The sequence below is a fragment of the Physella acuta genome, unplaced genomic scaffold (genome assembly GCF_028476545.2).
Source record: "Physella acuta isolate Inbredline_101_S28 unplaced genomic scaffold, ASM2847654v3 ptg000710l, whole genome shotgun sequence".
NCBI classification, from domain to species: Eukaryota; Metazoa; Mollusca; class Gastropoda; family Physidae; genus Physella; species Physella acuta.
Genome location: NW_026732229.1, coordinates 350576 through 369855, shown reverse-complemented (window position 1 = coordinate 369855; position 19280 = coordinate 350576). Strand labels below are relative to the sequence as shown.

General features: G+C 36.3%; 1 protein-coding gene across 8 annotated transcripts in view; it reads right to left on the bottom strand.

Annotated features, from left to right (window-relative positions):
* LOC131949721 (kinesin-like protein KIF13B) overlaps positions 1 to 10423 on the bottom strand; it is a 279264-nt gene extending 268841 nt beyond the window's left edge. For all 8 annotated transcript variants that reach the window (XM_059311582.1, XM_059311583.1, XM_059311585.1 and 5 more), the window contains exons 1-2: positions 10215 to 10423; positions 4400 to 4472 (exon numbers count right to left, since the gene is read on the bottom strand). In XM_059311582.1, coding sequence (XP_059167565.1) covers positions 4400 to 4472; positions 10215 to 10266 — 125 coding nt within the window. In that variant the 5' untranslated portion in view covers positions 10267 to 10423. The remainder of the gene's footprint in view (positions 1 to 4399; positions 4473 to 10214) is intronic.
* Between the last annotated feature and the right edge of the window lie 8857 nt (positions 10424 to 19280).

Sequence of the window (19280 nt, the reverse complement as noted above, 5' to 3'; positions counted from 1 at the left end):
ATCCCAAAATGACGTCCAGTTACCAAGTTACTTTATCGCAACCTAGAGACTACAAAATTAGTAACAGTTACTTCTCTAGATTACGATAAAGTTAGTAGCTTTATCCTAATCTAGAGACTATGAACTAAGTAACTTTCACCCAAATAGTCATATCCCATATTACATTAAGTCTACAAACTAACAAACTCGGTGATGGTCACGCAGTTTATTTATTTTTTATCATTATTAGCAAGACCCGAGCAACTAGCGATGAACTGATGCATAACAATGTTTAATAAACCAATCTAGTAATAATAAGTAATATGCGGAATACTGGTGTGATCTCTCGTATTAAAAAATAGATTTGTTAAATACAAATATGTTCCTTCAACTATCACTAGCAAGTACAAACTGCAAACCAAGATCTGTTAACTAATAGCGCGGCTTTACAAAAGTAGCCAACGACCCTGGGCCGAGAAAATTGGAGCCAGCGTCATCGATATTTTCAACCAGGATCAATGGCACGGAGACTACAGACTGGGATTCTGCCACTGTCGAGGCCGGTCTAGAATATCGGCCGCCAGAAAGTTAGAACGGAGAAAGAAAAAAAAAACCGAAAGACGTATAAAAATAAATCAACGCGACTATTTCCGGCGTAGTGACCAATAACATTAGAACTCTCTAACTCTAGAAGAAAAAGAAAAGGAAAAAAAATGGCTCGCAGCTGTCAATATTTCAAGACGGCAACACTTTTGAACATTGAATCGGTCGTTGACTGTGTGGTGTGTTGAGCGCTTCAAGTGTGTTCAGTTTTCAACTCCGCACGGAGGAGAGCGTATATGGAGCATCGATCTAGTCCCCCACCCACCCTCAACCCCGTAATGTATTACCAAGTCCTTGTAGCTAGCTCTAACGGCTTTTATTGGCTTTACGGGAATAAATTAATTTCAACGTCATCAATTTGAAGTAAAGAAAAAAAAAACGGAGGGGGGGAGGGGCGAATTTCAATGCTCGCTTTAAAATTTCCTAGCGAGGATGTCTTTTCTAGAATAATCTTTGCTACGTGTGTGTTACCATTTGTATGTTGGTGGTCTGACACTGGACGGAACTGGGGAATGTGAGTAGATTTGTCTGGTAAATAGATAAGCTTCGCAGCAAGGTAGCAATGAACACAATCTTAACCTCGGGAAAACAACGTTTTTTTTTTTTACAAAATATGGGTTGGCGCGGATTAAAAAAAAAATTCAACAAAAATATATGCGGTATTACTCATCATTACTTCTAATTTTGAAAAAGTATTACATTACAATACATAACCATTGACAAGAGGATAGGTTTCTAACAATATACCAACCCAACAATTCTCAGCTATGGTAAACATATGAATAATGACAAAAAACAATGGAACTTAAAATTATTCCCCAACTATATAGTAAGTGTACACTGAATAAGTAAACACAGACGAGTTATTTATATATTCCAACCACGACTGTAAAATATTCTAGTCCCTACTATCTGTCAATACACCCCCTGCTCCTCCTTATAAATACCTAACATCGCCCCCCCCCCCCCCCCCCCCGCAATAACATCAAAGACCAGGCCTTTTATTGCCCGCTGGCTTCTCATTTTCTTTTATGAACAGGAAAAACTAAGAGAAAAGTGAGTGAGAAATCGATGGACGCTGGGCACATTCCGAGTCGGCGCAAATTGCCGGTATACTAGACCAGCGACCCGGCCACACCATTGTATACTAGATAACTGAGCCGCCACACCATTGTATACTAGACCAGTGAGCCGACCACACCATTATATACTAGATCAGTGAGCCGGCCCCACCATTGTATACTAGACCAGTGAGCCGACCACACCATTGTATACTAGACCAGTGAGCCGACCACACCATTGTATACTAGACCAGTGAGCCGGCCACACCATTGTTTACTAGACCAGTGAGCCGGCCACACCATTGTATACTAGACCAGTGAGCCGGCCACACCATTGTTTACTAGACCAGTGAGCCGGCCACACCATTGTATACTAGACCAGCGAGCCGACCCGACCACACCATTGTATACTAGACCAGTGAGCCGGCCACACCATTATATACTAGATCAGTGAGCCGGCCCCACCATTGTATACTAGACCAGTGAGCCGGCCACACCATTGTATACTAGACCAGTGAGCCGGCCACACCATTATATACTAGATCAGTGAGCCGCCACACCATTGTATACTAGACCAGTGAGCCGACCACACCATTATATACTAGATCAGTGAGCCGGCCCCACCATTGTATACTAGACCAGTGAGCCGACCACACCATTGTATACTAGACCAGTGAGCCGACCACACCATTGTATACTAGACCAGTGAGCCGGCCACACCATTGTATACTAGACCAGTGAGCCGGCCACACCATTGTATACTAGACCAGTGAGCCGGCCACACCATTGTATACTAGATCAGCGAGCCGACCACACATCAGAAATAGGTAGGCTATGCTAAAAGACATGAAATACAAAACGAAAAAAAAACTCCGTGTCCATTCCGGAGTTTACAATTATCGCTCTCCGGAAGCGATGAATGAGTTGATAGTGGAGACACAATGGCACTTCCGGTGAGGACAATAAAGACTATTTAATTAAGTTTACATTTCTCGTGTTCCATCATCAGACAGATCGACTATACAAATAGATCGTGGAGCGGAAACAATCATAACAAATGATCTTTGATCTAAAATGATCAATCATGAGCAGAAAGATCAGACGACAAAAGCCCTAACATACAGACATACGGACAAACAAATCTTGAAACACAAGGCTCATTTCATCATTTAAAATAGCCCACTTCAAATGTTCAGAAACGTATAACCTTACAAGAGACTGAATAAAAAGATAAGCTTCAATTTGTATTATTTATTGATTATAACAGATTACATTTTTTAAAATTAAGTATACCTCTTCAAAAGACGAAGATCGTTTCAATGACCTCTTAAAACTTAATGAGGATAGGATATGTCAATGACGCCATCAGTTTTTGAATATTTTCAACACCTTTCCTAAAATTATCTTCAGCCGGCTTTAATATGCATGTTGATTCGATTCTTTATAATTAAAGAAAAGGAAATTGATCTATAATTTTGATCCATTTTTTATCCACAAAACGTCTAATATACGATAAAATAAATCCACAAAGCAGATTTTAACTTTATAAGAATTCAAGACATTAGCTCTATTGTGGCCATTCTGTACTAGCTTGTTGAAAGAAAACGTAAATGAATGCAGAATGTACATTTTTAATAGAAAGAAATGCAGTTTTAAACCAAAAAACCCGACTTGAAAATGTATATTCTTAAAACTTCGCTAAAGCCAAGTTATTTTTACAACACAGAAAACGAAGGTCCCGGGGCAATATAATTTTCTTTTATTCCCCTCTAACCGATAATCAGGCGAAATCAAGTGTTTAGCAAGTGCATAATGACATGTCTAGGCATGCGTAAATCAATATTGGCCAAGAGCTATCAGAACATGGAATTAATGAACGACATCAACGGATGGGCCCTGTATCCGGTGTGCAGGTCGGGGGGTGGGGTGGATGGGAGGAAATCAACGACAGCGCAGGCCATGTCAGAACAGCATTAAGCGATGACTCAGTGACGTAACGGACAAAGCCGACACGGTGACAGGTATGTTCACCCGGGGCTGGGGCTCACTGCAGGGTAAGGTATGCTCAGGGCGTTTGCAGGCAGGGCTCATATCAGGGTAAGGTATGCTCAGGGCGTTTGCAGGCAGGGCTCATATCAGGGTAAGGTATGCTCAGGGCGTTTGCAGCCCCGTCTTCAGAGATGTGGCCCATGCTAACCAATACAATTGGGACACAACGGCGGAACAAATCAAATATTTTTTCATTAATTATTTTTTTAATTGTTCGGATATAGGGCTTGTAAGTCTCTTTGCTTCTCTTACTTAAAATTTGAAATCTCGTTAGCCATGGTCAGGTGAATTCTCAAAGATTATTATCAGTTTTTACGATTTTACATAACTTAACAATAGCGTAAGTAACTTTTTTAACCAAGTTAATAAACATTTTCACAATTGGTTTGAAAAATAATAGCTAGCGAGTATGATACGGAGTTGGTGACCTACTTACAAGCCCTATAGTCCGTCAGTTTAGTAATTTTTCAATTCCGTGAGATCAAGCCATTTCAGTCTATAACTTTATTACATGTGTCATGGCACCATATAATTAAATAAGATGAACATTTAACTATAGTGGGGATCATATATGTGTGACATTTCCCTGTCTGTACACCATGCAAGCCAATACCCACTACACATTAACTGTCTTGAGCCAGTGTAATGATAACATAGAAGGGAGATAACCAACAAGGGGAAACAATCAATGCGTGCACATAACTTACCCGTCTTTGATGGGATGCAAAACAGTCTGGCCTCCTTCCATATCCACGACACATTTTGTCCCCAAATCCCTCTCTGGAGATAAAGAAAGCCAGAATAACAGATCAGTATAAACAGGAGATTTCGAGCAACGCAACAACATGTGAGGCAAATAACAGGTTGAATCTGTTTAATTTGGGTTAAAGATTTTTCTTCTGGATGTTACAAGATGAGTCAGGTTTTAGATTTTGTTTTATGTAATTGGTATAGTAAGTGATTAGTTCTGTTAGTGGTATGTAGGGGATAGGACTAATAACTTGTTTCTCTACAGCAGTTTCTGCATTGCTTTTGAATAAGATTCGAAAGAGGGATACCGAAGTTGGAACCTTAACGTAATGCTTTGTATCCCTTTGTACTATAAATACTACAATATAAATTAAAGAGAGAGAGAGAGAGAGATCTAGGTACAGGATAAGCCCATGATCTCTTCAACGCCCCCTGATGTGTTTTGATGATTTCATGTCGCATGCGCACATAAAGTCTCCAGAGGCTAAAAGGAACAAATCTACCTACCTAATCTACCTATTTATCTGTCTATATGTTAGTTTAGTTAGGGTTGACAGCTGGGTGTATTCATTATCTTTGGAACACGGAAAGGTAAAAGATTCCTGATTAAAACGTATTAGGGACACTGTCAGTGAAAGTAATTTGTTAGGGAAAAATCGAATCACACAGAGAAGTAAAACGCGTGGACACTCGTGGTTAATAGGCCAAATAATTAGCACCCTAATTGTATTAAATTGGCTAATAAATCATGTTTGGATACCACTAATTGAAAACTTTTATTTCTGAAATGCTTTTATCCTACATGTTTTTTAAAAAGGAAATTACGAACTAAAGATATTTTGTAAAAGACGGGGTTGGGTGGGGGGGGGGGGGGGGGGGGGGGGACTTGTATATTTGTTTTTTTTTTTTTAGAAAAACAATGAAGTCTTTTGTCTTTGGAATGTTTGTCAGTTATAATAAGCACAATCGCAAACATTTGTGGGAACATACGGCATAGTACATACGATTCTTCTTTATTATTTTAACTTAACACGGGACGGACTTGCCATCATGCTAATTACTTTTAATTATCATGATTAGCCGAAGCTCTGGCGAAATTAGCTTTCGTCTTCCACCCGTCACTAACCACCTGAGATACAGGTGACGCTGTTATCTGCCGCATTAGCAAAGGTTATCGAGGCAGCCTGGTAGTGAGCCATTGGTGTCTGCGGTGACGCCAGAACTAACAACAAACGGTGTACCTTTATACGTGTGTTCAGTTTGTATCCTACGGTATAACTTTGTACCCTGCAGTACAACTGTGTCAAGTTTTTTACCCTACAATACAATTGTGTCAACATTTTACACTACAATACAACCAAGTCAAGTTTTTACCATACAATGCATCTATGTCAAATTTTTAACCTAAAATACACGCGGTGTCAAGTTTTTAGCCTACAATACAACTGTGTCAAGTTTTTAGCCTGCAATTACATGTGGTGTCAAGATTTTACCATGCATTCACTATTTGACTTATTAACTTAGGATAGGCAGCTTTTTAAAACTAAAGATATATTTGGTAATAAATTTTCTATTCAGGCTTCCAAACTTAAACTTATATTTCGTGTTAGGAAATTAAATTGTACAGACGTTGCAACTCTTGGAAGAAAGAAAATGGCTGCATTTTTTTATACCGTTGGGTTTCTGTCTCTGGCTGAAAAAAAGTCTTTTTGTATCACCTGTTAGCTAATAATTGGTATCTCGCGGGGCAAAGAGAACAAAAAAGCCAATTCCACAAGGCATTTTTAGATTTAAAAGAAACAATCGGAATTTTTGTAAGGTCATTCACGTACTGGTCGAAAACACGCAAAACTTGTATCAAAACAAAAGAGCGTCCGGTGTGATCTCATTCATCCACTAGATTCTCTATTCACTTAGTCGCTATATTGCTCAGTTGAAAGGATGGCCGCAAATGCTACGTAATTCATTCATTTGTTAACTTACATTTAAAATTTTGTTTGATTTTTAAAAAAAAGAGATTTCGCGATTGTGTATCAGTTTAATGAAAAACGGAGGCAATGTATTACAAAATTGAGCCCCAAGTACACATGGTCTGTATAAAAGGCGGATAGAAGCCACCAAAGATGGTGTTGAATTATTTGAGCGAATACGTTGGTAAAACGCAGCAAGAAAAAAAGTAAAATTTGTGGGTTTTTTTAAAACGTCACAGCGAGTACCAAGTAAGACAGACAATACAGAGTTAATAAACCTTCAATATGGTTACCTTTGAATCCTAAGATTAGATATACAATTGAAGATATATACTTTTTTTAATATGAAGGGTGAAACCAAAAACAAAGACTTAAAATTACAACGATCGCTTGTAAATCATGCCAACAAACAGGAGTGGAATGTCGGATAGATGCATGCTGTGGATGCACCAAGGTAACTATCGTGTGATGTGTAAAGCCCTGCATTAAATGATGGCAGGAATGTCACAATCAACCAGTTTTCAAACCAGGTCGAGTGTAGTACTGGGTCAACAAACAGACGACCCATCAAGGTAAATACAGGTAGGCTGTCATCTTTAGACAGGACGAGGCATTGGATCTATCATGATAATACATCACCGCAACACACCAACTCTACCTTCTATAAACACGGTCAAGCACTATGGGTGCTCAGCTGTAACGGCTGTTCACACCCGATTGTTTTCATAATATTGTAAATATACTCTGTGTGAAACTAACTTTGCCCCCCCCCCCCCCCCCCAGCAAAAAATAAAAATGTCTGCACACAATACCAGACTACAGACTGAGGTCAGCCTGACCCAGTCAGGGAATACGACATTGATCGCTGTATCCCTGTCAGGGCGGCTCCCTGGCTGGCAATGTGCAAAACGACATGCATCAATAACCAGCTGTGGAGCACACTGCAGATATGTCAACCATGCATCAATAACCAACTGTGACGCAATAGTACAGAGACGTCGACCTCGTACACTGTCTGGCATTATTCAGTGAATCTGAAAAATGTGGGAAACCACTTCGTGCAGCTGAACACTGATCATGTAACTCTGACATGTCATGACAGTGCCATCTTTGACAGCTGCTACAGATTGTGCAACATGACATTTATCCAATACCAACTGTAGAGAAACAACCTTGACATGACAAGCATGTATACAAAGTTAATACTAGGAGCTGCTGGTATGAAGATACCAGTAACTGGTGGTATGAAGTAAAGCTGAAGAAGTAAAAACTGTGTGTAGTGAAACACTGATATATAAACTGAGTACACTTAACTTGTCATGTTAGACATACCAGTGGCTCAAATACATACCAAATGACTCATAATTTTACCCAATACTAGAGGTGGGGGATTATTTCCCTTTAAATTAGATAAACATTTTATGAACAATTTTTTTCTCTCCTCCTTTCAATTTTCTTTCTTAGACCTTGACTTTACTTCTACAACACAGCAGCTGCCCTCTATCATGGTGACACAGTTATGTTGGTGAACAGCTGCCTTATAGGCTAAAAACATTTAATAAAAAATTTACTTAAGCTAGTGATATGTTCAAATGTATAAAGTGACCTTTGGAATGCATACCTACATAAGTCCCACCTAATGAGATTTTAAAAGACATGGTGCATTACAGACTAGGCATATTGTAAACAAATATATAAAAAGTTTAAGAACCATGATGAACCTCAACTCAAGAGTACAACTTTATAAGCCATAGTGATTACATTTTTCTAAACTTGTCTACTATTGTCAGACTATTTCATGGTATTATTGAAACTATAAATTATTCTAACATTGTATGATATTATATATTACTATTACTAGCTACATCAACATTAACAATGTTGAGTTTGACATCAACAAGCTTGCATTACACCTAGTTAAAAAATTACTCATTTGACTCAGTGTTATAAAGTATTCAAATTCTAGCTCGGCAAAATAAATTATTAGTGCACCAAATATATAAATAATAACAATATGATATTATAAATTATAAGTAACTTAAGTAACACGCACAAAAAGTAGTAATATCTGCATTCAAATTAATATTACGGGTCTATAATACTAACAATATATTATTAATATTATTAAATAGGCCTTAATAAAATATGATCAGATAATGCTAATTAAACAATACAACCGAGAGTGACAGCACTTTTTTTTAAAGAAGTTTATCATACTATTTATCCAACCACCACAAGACCATAGAGCCACCCAATAAACAAGGGGATGGTGCTGTTTAGCTAGGTTTAGGCCTACTTAATTTAATTATGTAAGGTAGAAGGTAGTTTACCATAAAACCTCTGCAACAACAATCCATCTTTAAATTCATTTTGCGGATAAAAGATTTCATTTATTCACACAAAACAAAATAATGTAAACTACTTCAACTTGTGATTATTCTTTCAAAACCATTGATATTTATCATTGAATTAAAAAAAGCTATGGATTATCCTCGGTCTAGGTTACATAAAATAAATTATAGGGGTATTCATTTTTATCAGTGTCCAACAATGACATTATAATACTTATTTTGCTACAAGTTATAATGTCAACACACATCTTATTTCAGGCAATTTTTCATACTAGTTTTTAATAATAATGATTACAATAGTATTATGCGCTAAGATCTCTATATTTAGGATAATATAGGCTGCCATATGGCTGTAAGGCCGCAGGTAGTTTGACTGTCATGGATGCTAATAATGCTATAGCCTATAAAAAGCTTTTAGCTTAAATATTTAGGACCTATTTTACTTATGTCATCTGTAATTCAGTAGTAATCTCCAGCATCCCTAGCACAATACTAGTAGAGCTACCCCTGCTAGATACTAGTACTACTACTAGCAAATCCATAAAACTATAAAATAACATCCCATCCCCTCCGTGTTTTTATTCCTTAGACCCTAACTCTTATATGAACTAAAAGTAAAATAGTTTGTAGGGTCTATCTAGATTAATCTAGATCCATAGGCCTATTAATCTAAAGCTAGAATTAGGTCGACCTTTCAACCACCTTAAACTCGAAAAACAGATTTCGACTAGATTCTAGTTCTATTTTGATGGGGTGAAAAAGGGATTTTACGATCTCTTTAGACGTAGACTAGGCCTACATTCATTTAGATTCTATATCTCGATCTTCACCTAGATATCTAGATTTCTAGGCCATACTTAACTAGATCCTAAACGGCTATAGGATAGGCCTAGGTCTACTATTAGGCCTAGATATTTATTATTATTAGAGCTCTAGGCCCCTATGGCCTACTATCAGTCGGCCTCTCATAATGTTTTTACACTCTTGTACAGCAAACTTCTACAATTAAAATCTAGAAAGATAGGCCTATGAATTTTAATAGGCCTACAAAATTAAATTATTAGGCCTACCTAGTCATAGGCCTTAGTGAAAGTCGATAGGCCTACGTTATAGATGCCTCCTAATTATTAGGATAATTAAAACTAACAGCTAGCTGGACCTAATTATTAAATTAACAATTGGATTTAAGAAAAACAAAAAAGGAAAGGTTCATTCAAAAATAAAACAAAAAACAACAAAGCCTACTCGACTAAATAAAAGAAATTTTAAAATTTTAATTAACTTCAGCAGCAGTTTGATCTTGACTGGCTGTGCTGATCTGAAAGATTCAGATATTAGCCAAGCAATACAAGAACGTGTGCAATAATTTATTTAATACGATTAAAAAAAAAACACGTAAGCCAGCAGACAGCAACCCACTGTCACAGATCACAGCAAATTTGCAAACTTACCGCGTTTATTTACTGGCCTAACTCTTACGGCCACCTGAACCTTGTCAGACATTTTCAGAAAATTTATTTAACAAAATTACTACAAAACACAATAATTAAAACAATCCAAAGTTCACAGAGCACTACATATCCATTCAGAATATTCAATATATGGATAAATTCCTACGGACACCTGCAGATTCTTCTACTCGGCGCCATCTTTGATGTTTAGTTATAAATACAGCATCCGGGCGCTGGGGATGAATCATCTTCCGGTAAAAATAATGGTTCGAAGTGTTCCAAATGCGAATCGATTTTCCGAAGAGGGTGGGCGGTAAAAATAAAATATAAATATCAAGGGCAATAACAATGGGTTTTCAACTTTTTAATAATTTCTCATCGGTTATCTAAGCGTGGGTTTTTTTAACAATGATTTATCTCTAGAATTAAATTTGATTCATTGGCCGCAATGCATTGTAATTTCTTGAAAACGTCTAAGAAATTATCTGTATTCACAGAACAGTGCTCTCCAGTGAAATTAAATTGACGATTTTTTTTATTAAGAGTAAAATAAACGTCTAACGATTTTTAATGTTTGTGTCAATTTCAGGTTCTCGGAATGAATTACGATTTTAGAGAGGGCATGAATTAACATCAATTTAAAGCCTTGAAGTCGATTGTCTACTTGGCGAATATGCAATGACCTTCAAAAATTGGGGCTCTAAAAGTGTCGGCATACATTCGACTTATCGTTATTAGTACATAACTTCAAATACCTTAAAAATGAATTAAATAGAGCAAAGGTTCCCAACCTTTTTTTTACTCTAGAGCACATTCTAAAATATCGGTAGGGTGGCGCCTCAAATGTTCGATTTGCACCCCCCCCCCCTCTAATTTCCGATTTGCACCCCCCCCCCCCCCCTCAAACTTTCGATTTCCATCCCCTTCAACCTTTCAATAATGTTTATGAAAAAAAAATTCTGTCTCTGTCGAATAGTGAGAGGCGGGCACATACGTCTCGTTCGGCGGGCGCCATGGCGCCCGCGGGCACGGGATTGGGAACCCCTGAAATAGAGGAATGCCAATTTTCGTAGCAAAAGTTTGAATAAAAATGATCTCGTATGATTTTGTGTACATGAAGCGTATTAATGTTGTCACCTTTTAAATGATTTCCTTCTAGCGCAAACCGCCGTACATGTTGACAATCTGTCCCTGTCTTTTAAAATCTTAAACCTAATCATTATGGTAGAAATATAGGACTTTTAGTAGGGGGTCAAGGGAATATCATAGCCAGGATCGTCTCAAGGGGGAGGGTTCCAATTTTTACCCGGGGACACCCCTCCCCCTCTCAAACTTTCGATTTGCACACCCCCCTCATACTTTTTATATATATACCGAGGGGTCTATGGGGGGGTTATGACCCCTTCTAACCCCCCCCCCCTGCCTACGCCACTGATATCATATACCAAAAGTGAGGGGGGGGGGAGAATGTGGGTTATCATTTCTACATCGTGTGTTATTCTAGGGTTGTAATATGGGTCGATGTAAGTCTCTATAACACTTTCGTTTATTATTTGGTTTTAATACACACGAAAATCCGTTTATTTTACGTATTCTCTTCACTAGAACAAGTAGGGCCTATTTATGTCATTTCTGTAATATCTACATTAGAACGAGTAAAGCCTATTCAAGTGATTTCCGTACTATCTACATTAGAACAAGTCAGTAGCGTAGTGAGGGGGGGGGGGACATATGTTCCCGGGCGCCGACCTTAAGGGGCGCCAAAATGGGTTGGAAAAACAAATTGAAAGGTTGAGGAATAGGGGGGGGGGGTGCAAATTGAATGAATGTTTGAGAGGGGGGGTGCAAATCGAAATCTTGAGGGGGGTGCAAATCGAAAAGTTTGTCCCCGGGCGCCGGGAAGGGTCGCTACGCCTCTGGAACAAGTAGGGCCTATTTATGGGATTTCCGTACTATATACTCTAGAACAAGTAGGGCCTATTTATGTGATTTCCGTACTATATACTCTGGAACAAGTAGGGCCTATTTATGTGATTTCCGTACTATATACTCTGGAACAAGTAGGGCCTATTTATGTGATTTCCGTACTATATACTCTAGAACAAGTAGGGCCTATTTATGTGATTTCCGTACTATATACTCTAGAACAAGTAGGGCCTATTTATGTGATTTCCGTACTATATACTCTGGAACAAGTAGGGCCTATTTATGTGATTTCCGTACTATATACTCTAGAACAAGTAGGGCCTATTTATGTGATTTCAGTACCACTACTGTAGAACAAAAAGAGCACTGTTTTACCCATTTGATTTTAAACTATTCTAATAAACAAATCATAATAAAGCCTACTATTTTAAACATTTACTGACAAAAATGTGTCCATTTAAAATTGAAAGTAATTCACCCTATATTACGTGGAGGAGGAAGATTTATATAAATGAGTATCAATAAAACAGTTTTCCTTTTTTGTAAAATTGGTTTTTAAATGCAAAATAGTGCCTTTTTTTTATTATAATAATAAGTCATGTTGACTTCCTTTGAGATTACAAAAGTGAGTTTCCTTTAATTAAGAAAACTATGTAAAACTGAACACATTTAAATAAGTTTGTCATGGTTTCTTGGAAATAAGTCTTAAATGAACAATTATACAACGCTAGATAAGACTTGAGTATGGCTAAATCCAGATGTAGATTCCCATTTTGTTATTCTCCTCACGTGAATCAAGCTGTTTCCAAAACAAAACACGAAACAAATCTGGTTATTCTGTAACAATGGCAAGGTGCTCAGTTTAGATACAAACAATGAATGTAAAGTTCCCTTTCAAACCTGACGGTCTATAGGGCAAGTGAAATAGAGTTCACTTGTTTCTGTGACCTCAGCATATGAAGGATAATGTGGTCAGCACTATGCCCAGCTACCTTTAGGGGTCATCCATTTATGACGACCACAATTTTTCTTGGATTTTGGTGGAGGTGGCTGAAGTGGTGCTGCTTGCTTGTTTAGTGGTGATGGTTGCTGGTTTAATGGTGGTTGTTGCTGGTTTAGTGGTTGAAGTTGCAGGCTTCGTCATGTTGATTGAGATTATTAGTTTGATGGAGGTGGTAGTTGGTTTTGTGGTGCTGGCTGAAGTGGTGCTGCTTGCTGGTTTAGTGATGGTGGTTGAACTTATTGTTTTTCTGGTGCTGGCGGCTAATTTAGTGGTAGTCCTTGTTGTGGTTGTAGACGGTGGCTTGATCGTTGTGGTAGTGCCATCCGTTGACACAGTGACAGGTTTATATATCTACATAGATGCTGCTGGCGTCTATAGAACTGGGCGTGGCTAAAGGTCAACTATTAAAACCAATCATTTAAGTGTGTTGTAAAAGTTCAGATGCACACGTGTAGTTTTTGTTTTCAGACTGTACATAGCATCCAAGAAAGGCTGTGCGTTATATAATACATTATATTAAGGTTTACCCTTAAATTGGGAATAAGGCAGAACTATTATGAAACAGAAATAGTCCATGAGGGATTAGAACCCACTACCACTGAGCAAAATACATTAGCCGCTAACAACCACGACTCAAAAGAAAATATAGTTTATTTTTCTCCAACTATCTCTACATCGAAATTCAATTTTAGTTTTGTGTGCAAAATAATGTCATTTAGCTACAATACTGTTTACATAACTAAATACGTTTTAATGACTTATTACATTTTAAATAGAAACTTAATGGACACCAGCGAGAAAAGTCTCAAAGGTATTTAAGAGGTCCATAAATTAATTTAAAAATCATGCACAGCGTAGTTATAATTAATATGGTTATAAAATCCTGCCTGTCTGTTTTTTTTTTCGGACTTTACTAAAGATTGGATGTATTTGATGTTTTTAATATTTTCGGTAACTAAATAAAAATTTAAAAAAAAGCAAAAACAATTTGGTTTTCACGTGTTATGTTTTCACGACATAAGCAATGGCATCCTGCTATTGGATAGGCCGCCATAAAATTTATTGTAGGCCTACACATTGTAAGCTAAAAATAGAAAACTAGGTCATGCGGTTTTAAATTTGCATTGTTATTTAAAAACTTGATCTGTAAAGTTTTGTAAACAAATAGTTATTGATCACTAAGTTACTGTACAGCCAATCAATATTTGTCTTACGAAAGTGAAACATCCGGTTATCACTTAGGCTTGATGAAAATAATAGAAATGTAGCCTTAAACTCAACAAATTATTTTCAAGTTCTCTGGATTTGCAACTTTTATAGCATTTATTCTAAAAATATAAAATTTCTAAATTAACTTTAGGCTTAAGTTTTTTTTTTACGGTCTAAATCTAAAAAGCACGTTTTTATTCCATGTCAACAACATTATGGAAGGAATCTCGTCAACTCGCTGGTGTCCATTGGCTCTGTCATATATAAACGTCTATTTTATTTCGACGAAATTAACAAAATTTAAAACAAGGTGTTAGAATGTACCGAGTTGTACTAGTGTTTCTTCCATACTTTTTTCTCCGGGGACGGGGGGGGGGACGGGGGACGGGGGGGGGGGGGGAACGGGACAATTGATACTTTCGGGGGGACGGACATTTTCTGGGTGGGTGTGGGGGGGTACACTAGTTAAAGTATATGCTTTCTATATGAATTCCATTTCATTCGTTGAGGGGGGGGGGTGTAGATTTTCGTCGGGGGGGAGGGGGGCGAGATACCTGGCGAGATACCTGGAAAAAACTCTGCATTGTACACGGAATTCATAATAAAAATCAAAACATATTTTGAACAACACGTTACGAATATTTAGTCGCGAAAGTTTAGGAGATTAAAATATATTTTAATATAAAAAGAATACAGTTAAAAGGCAATTATTCAGAGTATAAAATTATTTTTTTATTTTAAGCAATATGGCAGAAAATATAATTATTCGGAAAATAGTATTTTGATTTAATTTTTTAGCAGAGAATGATTTTATTTCAAAACAAACCAATTTTAAGTAGTGGAGTTAACCAGGGAATTGAAATCTCCTGAGCAAATGGGTGGTTAATTCCCTTAGATTGTGAAATTTTAACTTTACTTTGAAAGGTATTTAAGAAACCTATCAGCTTTAACATAAGCATTTTATTGTAGTGCATCGAAGACGAAGTAACTATGCGGAAAAAAACGCCTGCCGCCCAGCCTCCACAAGGCAATGAATAAGCTAGACAACTATCAAGATTTCTGCGCATGAGCAAATTGAACACAAGTCCCACAAAATTCACCTGCGCCCTTCGTGGCAAGGAGCTAGATGACGAAAGTTGATAGCAGGAAAACATAGAAATACATTCTGGGAGGATTTTTTTTTCACACGGCAGCAAATTAATAAGTTATTTCAAGTTTTATAAGACTGGATGCAAAACGGACTTACTTCAAGTAACAATGTTACTGTCGATGACCACGCGTTCTAAATTTTAGGTTCGTTTTAGGTTTTTTTTTTTTTTTTTTTTTTTTGCTGCCTTTTTTTTTAATTGTAGTACTCAGTAATTAAATATTTATAAATTTAGGTACTCTGTTGTTGAAATTATTGAATTGTTATTTAAAAATATATCTCAAGGATAGCAGGTAAAACGTGCATGCTACTGTAATTAGAAATAGTAAACACCGACTTATTTATGAATAACAATTTGGACATTTTAATAAAATAAAATTCCATCATATGCATAGTAAGTTCACCATTATGTCTATATTCAAATTAATTTTAATTTTAAAAGTGTGTATTTGTATTTGTAGCTGGATGGTGAAAATCGTCAAAGGCTTTTCCGTTTTTTATTGCAGGTCCAAGAGTATGAATATTCTTCTGAAAATATACAAACAAAATGTCTGCATCTTTGTTCAATCAAACATAAGCGTGGTAGTGTATTAAACATACAAGTTGGCAGCTATTTATAAGCATTAATAGAATATTAATTAATATGTAATTAAAACTTACTTATTGACGAGTGTGTTTAAAGGTCAAGGGTAAAAAACAGCTCAATCGTCATCTTGTTTGGTTGTGGTGATTTTCAGGGTGGTTGTAGTCGTTGGTTTGGTTGTTGGTGTCATTGGTTTGGTTGTTGCTGACGGTGGTTTAGTGGTTGGTGTCGTTGGTTTGGTTGTTGCTGGGGTTGGATTATTCGTTGCTGATGGTGGTTTAGAGGTTGGTGTCGTTGGTTTTGTGGTTGCTGTCGTTGGTTTGGTCGTTGCTGGGGTTGGATTATTCGTTGCTGGCGGTGGTTTAGAGGTTGGTGTCGTTGGTTTGGTTGTTGCTGGGGCTGGATTATTTGGTGCTGACGGAGGTTTAGTGGTTATTGAACTTCTTGTCGTGTTCGCTAGTTTGTTGGTAGTCGATGAAGGTCTCAGTGTTATATTGATGTCGCCTGTTGAAACAAAATGTTATATATATATATATATATTCGTATATATATATAGTATTAGATAAAAATGAAAAAATCTAAAGAACGCAGGGTTAATATCTGTCGCATGTAAGTAATTTATTCTGTCTGTATAATTTAGATAATTGATTATTCTGTGAACATTTTTTTTTTAAATATCAATTTTAAATTGGAGAGGAAGCAAAAGCCACGTTATGCGCTTGCCCAATGAGCATAGCTTGAGTCGGCAATGTTCATAGGGCGTTGTTTTAAAAAAAAAAATTAAAAAATTCACACGCACAAATATAATTCTCGACAGTTCTGTTTATATTTCTAAAAACGTCAATGTGTACTGTTAAATAATTTATTACATCGAACTATTTGTCTCTATTGCTAAAAAATAATTTCTAAGTTAAATGTAAATGACCTCTTATTAATGTGTTTGTAACAATAACTCATCTATAAATGTTTTGGTGACAATAACTCACCTATAAATGTGTTTGTGACAATAACTCACCTATAAATGTGTTTGTGACAATAACTCACCTATAAATGTGTTTGTAACAATAACTCACCTATAAATGTGTTTGTGACAATAACTCACCTATAAATGTGTTTGTGACAATAACTCACCTATAAATGTGTTTGTAACAATAACTCACCTATAAATGTGTTTGTGACAATAACTCACCTATAAATGTGTTTGTGACAATAACTCACCTATAAATGTGTTTGTGACAATAACTCACCAATAAATGTGTTTGTGACAATAACTCACCTATAAATGTGTTTGTGACAATAACTCACCTATAAATGTGTTTGTAACAATAACTCACCTATAAATGTGTTTGTGACAATAACTAACCTATAAATGGGTTCGTGACAATAACTCACCTATAAATGTGTTTGTGACAATAACTCACCTATAAATGTGTTTGTGACAATAACTCACCTATAAATGTGTTTGTAACAATAACTCACCTATAAATGTGTTTGTGACAATAACTAACTTATAAATGGGTTCGTGACAATAACTCACCTATAAATGTGTTTGTGACAATAACTCACCTATAAATGTGTTTGTGTCAATAACTCACCTATGTGTGTTTGTGTCAATAACTCACCTATAAATGTGTTTGTGTCAATAACTCACCTATGTGTGTTTGTGACAATAACTCACCTATGTGTGTTTGTGACAATAACTCACCTATGTGTGTTTGTGACAATAACTCACCTATGTGTGTTTTTGACAATAACTCACCTATGTGTGTTTGTGACAATAACTCACCTATGTGTGTTTGTGACAATAACTCACCTATGTGTGTTTGTGACAATAACTCACCTATGTGTGTTTGTGACAATAACTCACCTATGTGTGTTTGTGACAATAACTCACCTATGTGTGTTTGTGACAATAACTCACCTATGTGTGTTTGTGACAATAACTCACCTATGTGTGTTTGTGACAATAACTCACCTATGTGTGTTTGTGACAATAACTCACTTGTGACAATAACTCACCTGCACCTTTCTTAGCTAGGAGCTGGGCGATGAGAGACAGGACCACAAAAACGGAGAGACACATTTTGGGAGACATTTTTATCACAGCTGGGAAATAAAATGTATTAACATTATTTTTTTTCGTGGCCATTTTGACACAAATGTAATACATTTAATTAGAATTGTATAATTACTGCTACTAGATATATATAATTCGATGTTTGAATTAATTTATAGCATATCGGAAATGTAAAACTTCAAATCATGGGTAGGACTATATGATATTTTAACATTTCACCAAGCAATGTTTTGCTTAGCTTATTGTATTAAAATGCTCACATGTGTATATGTATATATATATATATATATATATATATATATATATATATATATATATATATATATATATATATATATATATATATATATATATATATATATATATATATATATATATATAATAGTGATTATAATAAGTCTAAAAACTTACAGTTTGTTAACTCTAATTTGTGATGCAACACTTCTAACAGTGAACAACATTTATACTTTTTATCAAATGTTTGAAGCGGTGTGGCTGATCAAATGTTTCTGTCTACGACCAAATTATTTTCCCTTAGATGTTATTTGATGTAAGTTTCCATTGTCAAATAGCGACAGGTGTGCCTTAGTTTCTGGAGGTTTCTATTTTGGCCATCTACCAACTTCTCTTTGTTCCCATGTAATTTGATGACTAAGGTAGGTAATCGTCGTGATATTTTTTGTTGCTGATCGACAGAAAATTGACTTTCTTCGCCCACATAGTCAAATATATAAATTGTTCTCTAGTCAGTGGAGAATTGAAGAGAGCCTTGTACACAAGTCAAGAGGTGATCTAGACCCCGCCCACCTAGAACATGTGCACTGCGGGGTCGTCTGACGTAGCAGTATATATATATATATATATATATATATATATATATATATATATATATATATATATATATATATATATATATATATATATATATATATATATATATATATATATTTGCACTTTGTAAGACTTTTTAACTCTAATTAATCATTAATTAAATTGGCAGGAAGCATTTTTCTACTATTCATTTTTTCAATTTATTGCCTTGGTGTCACCCCCTAAATGGCGTAACCTGGTGCGGTCAGCACCCCCCGCCCCGCCTCTCGACGCCTCTGGGCATTATATCG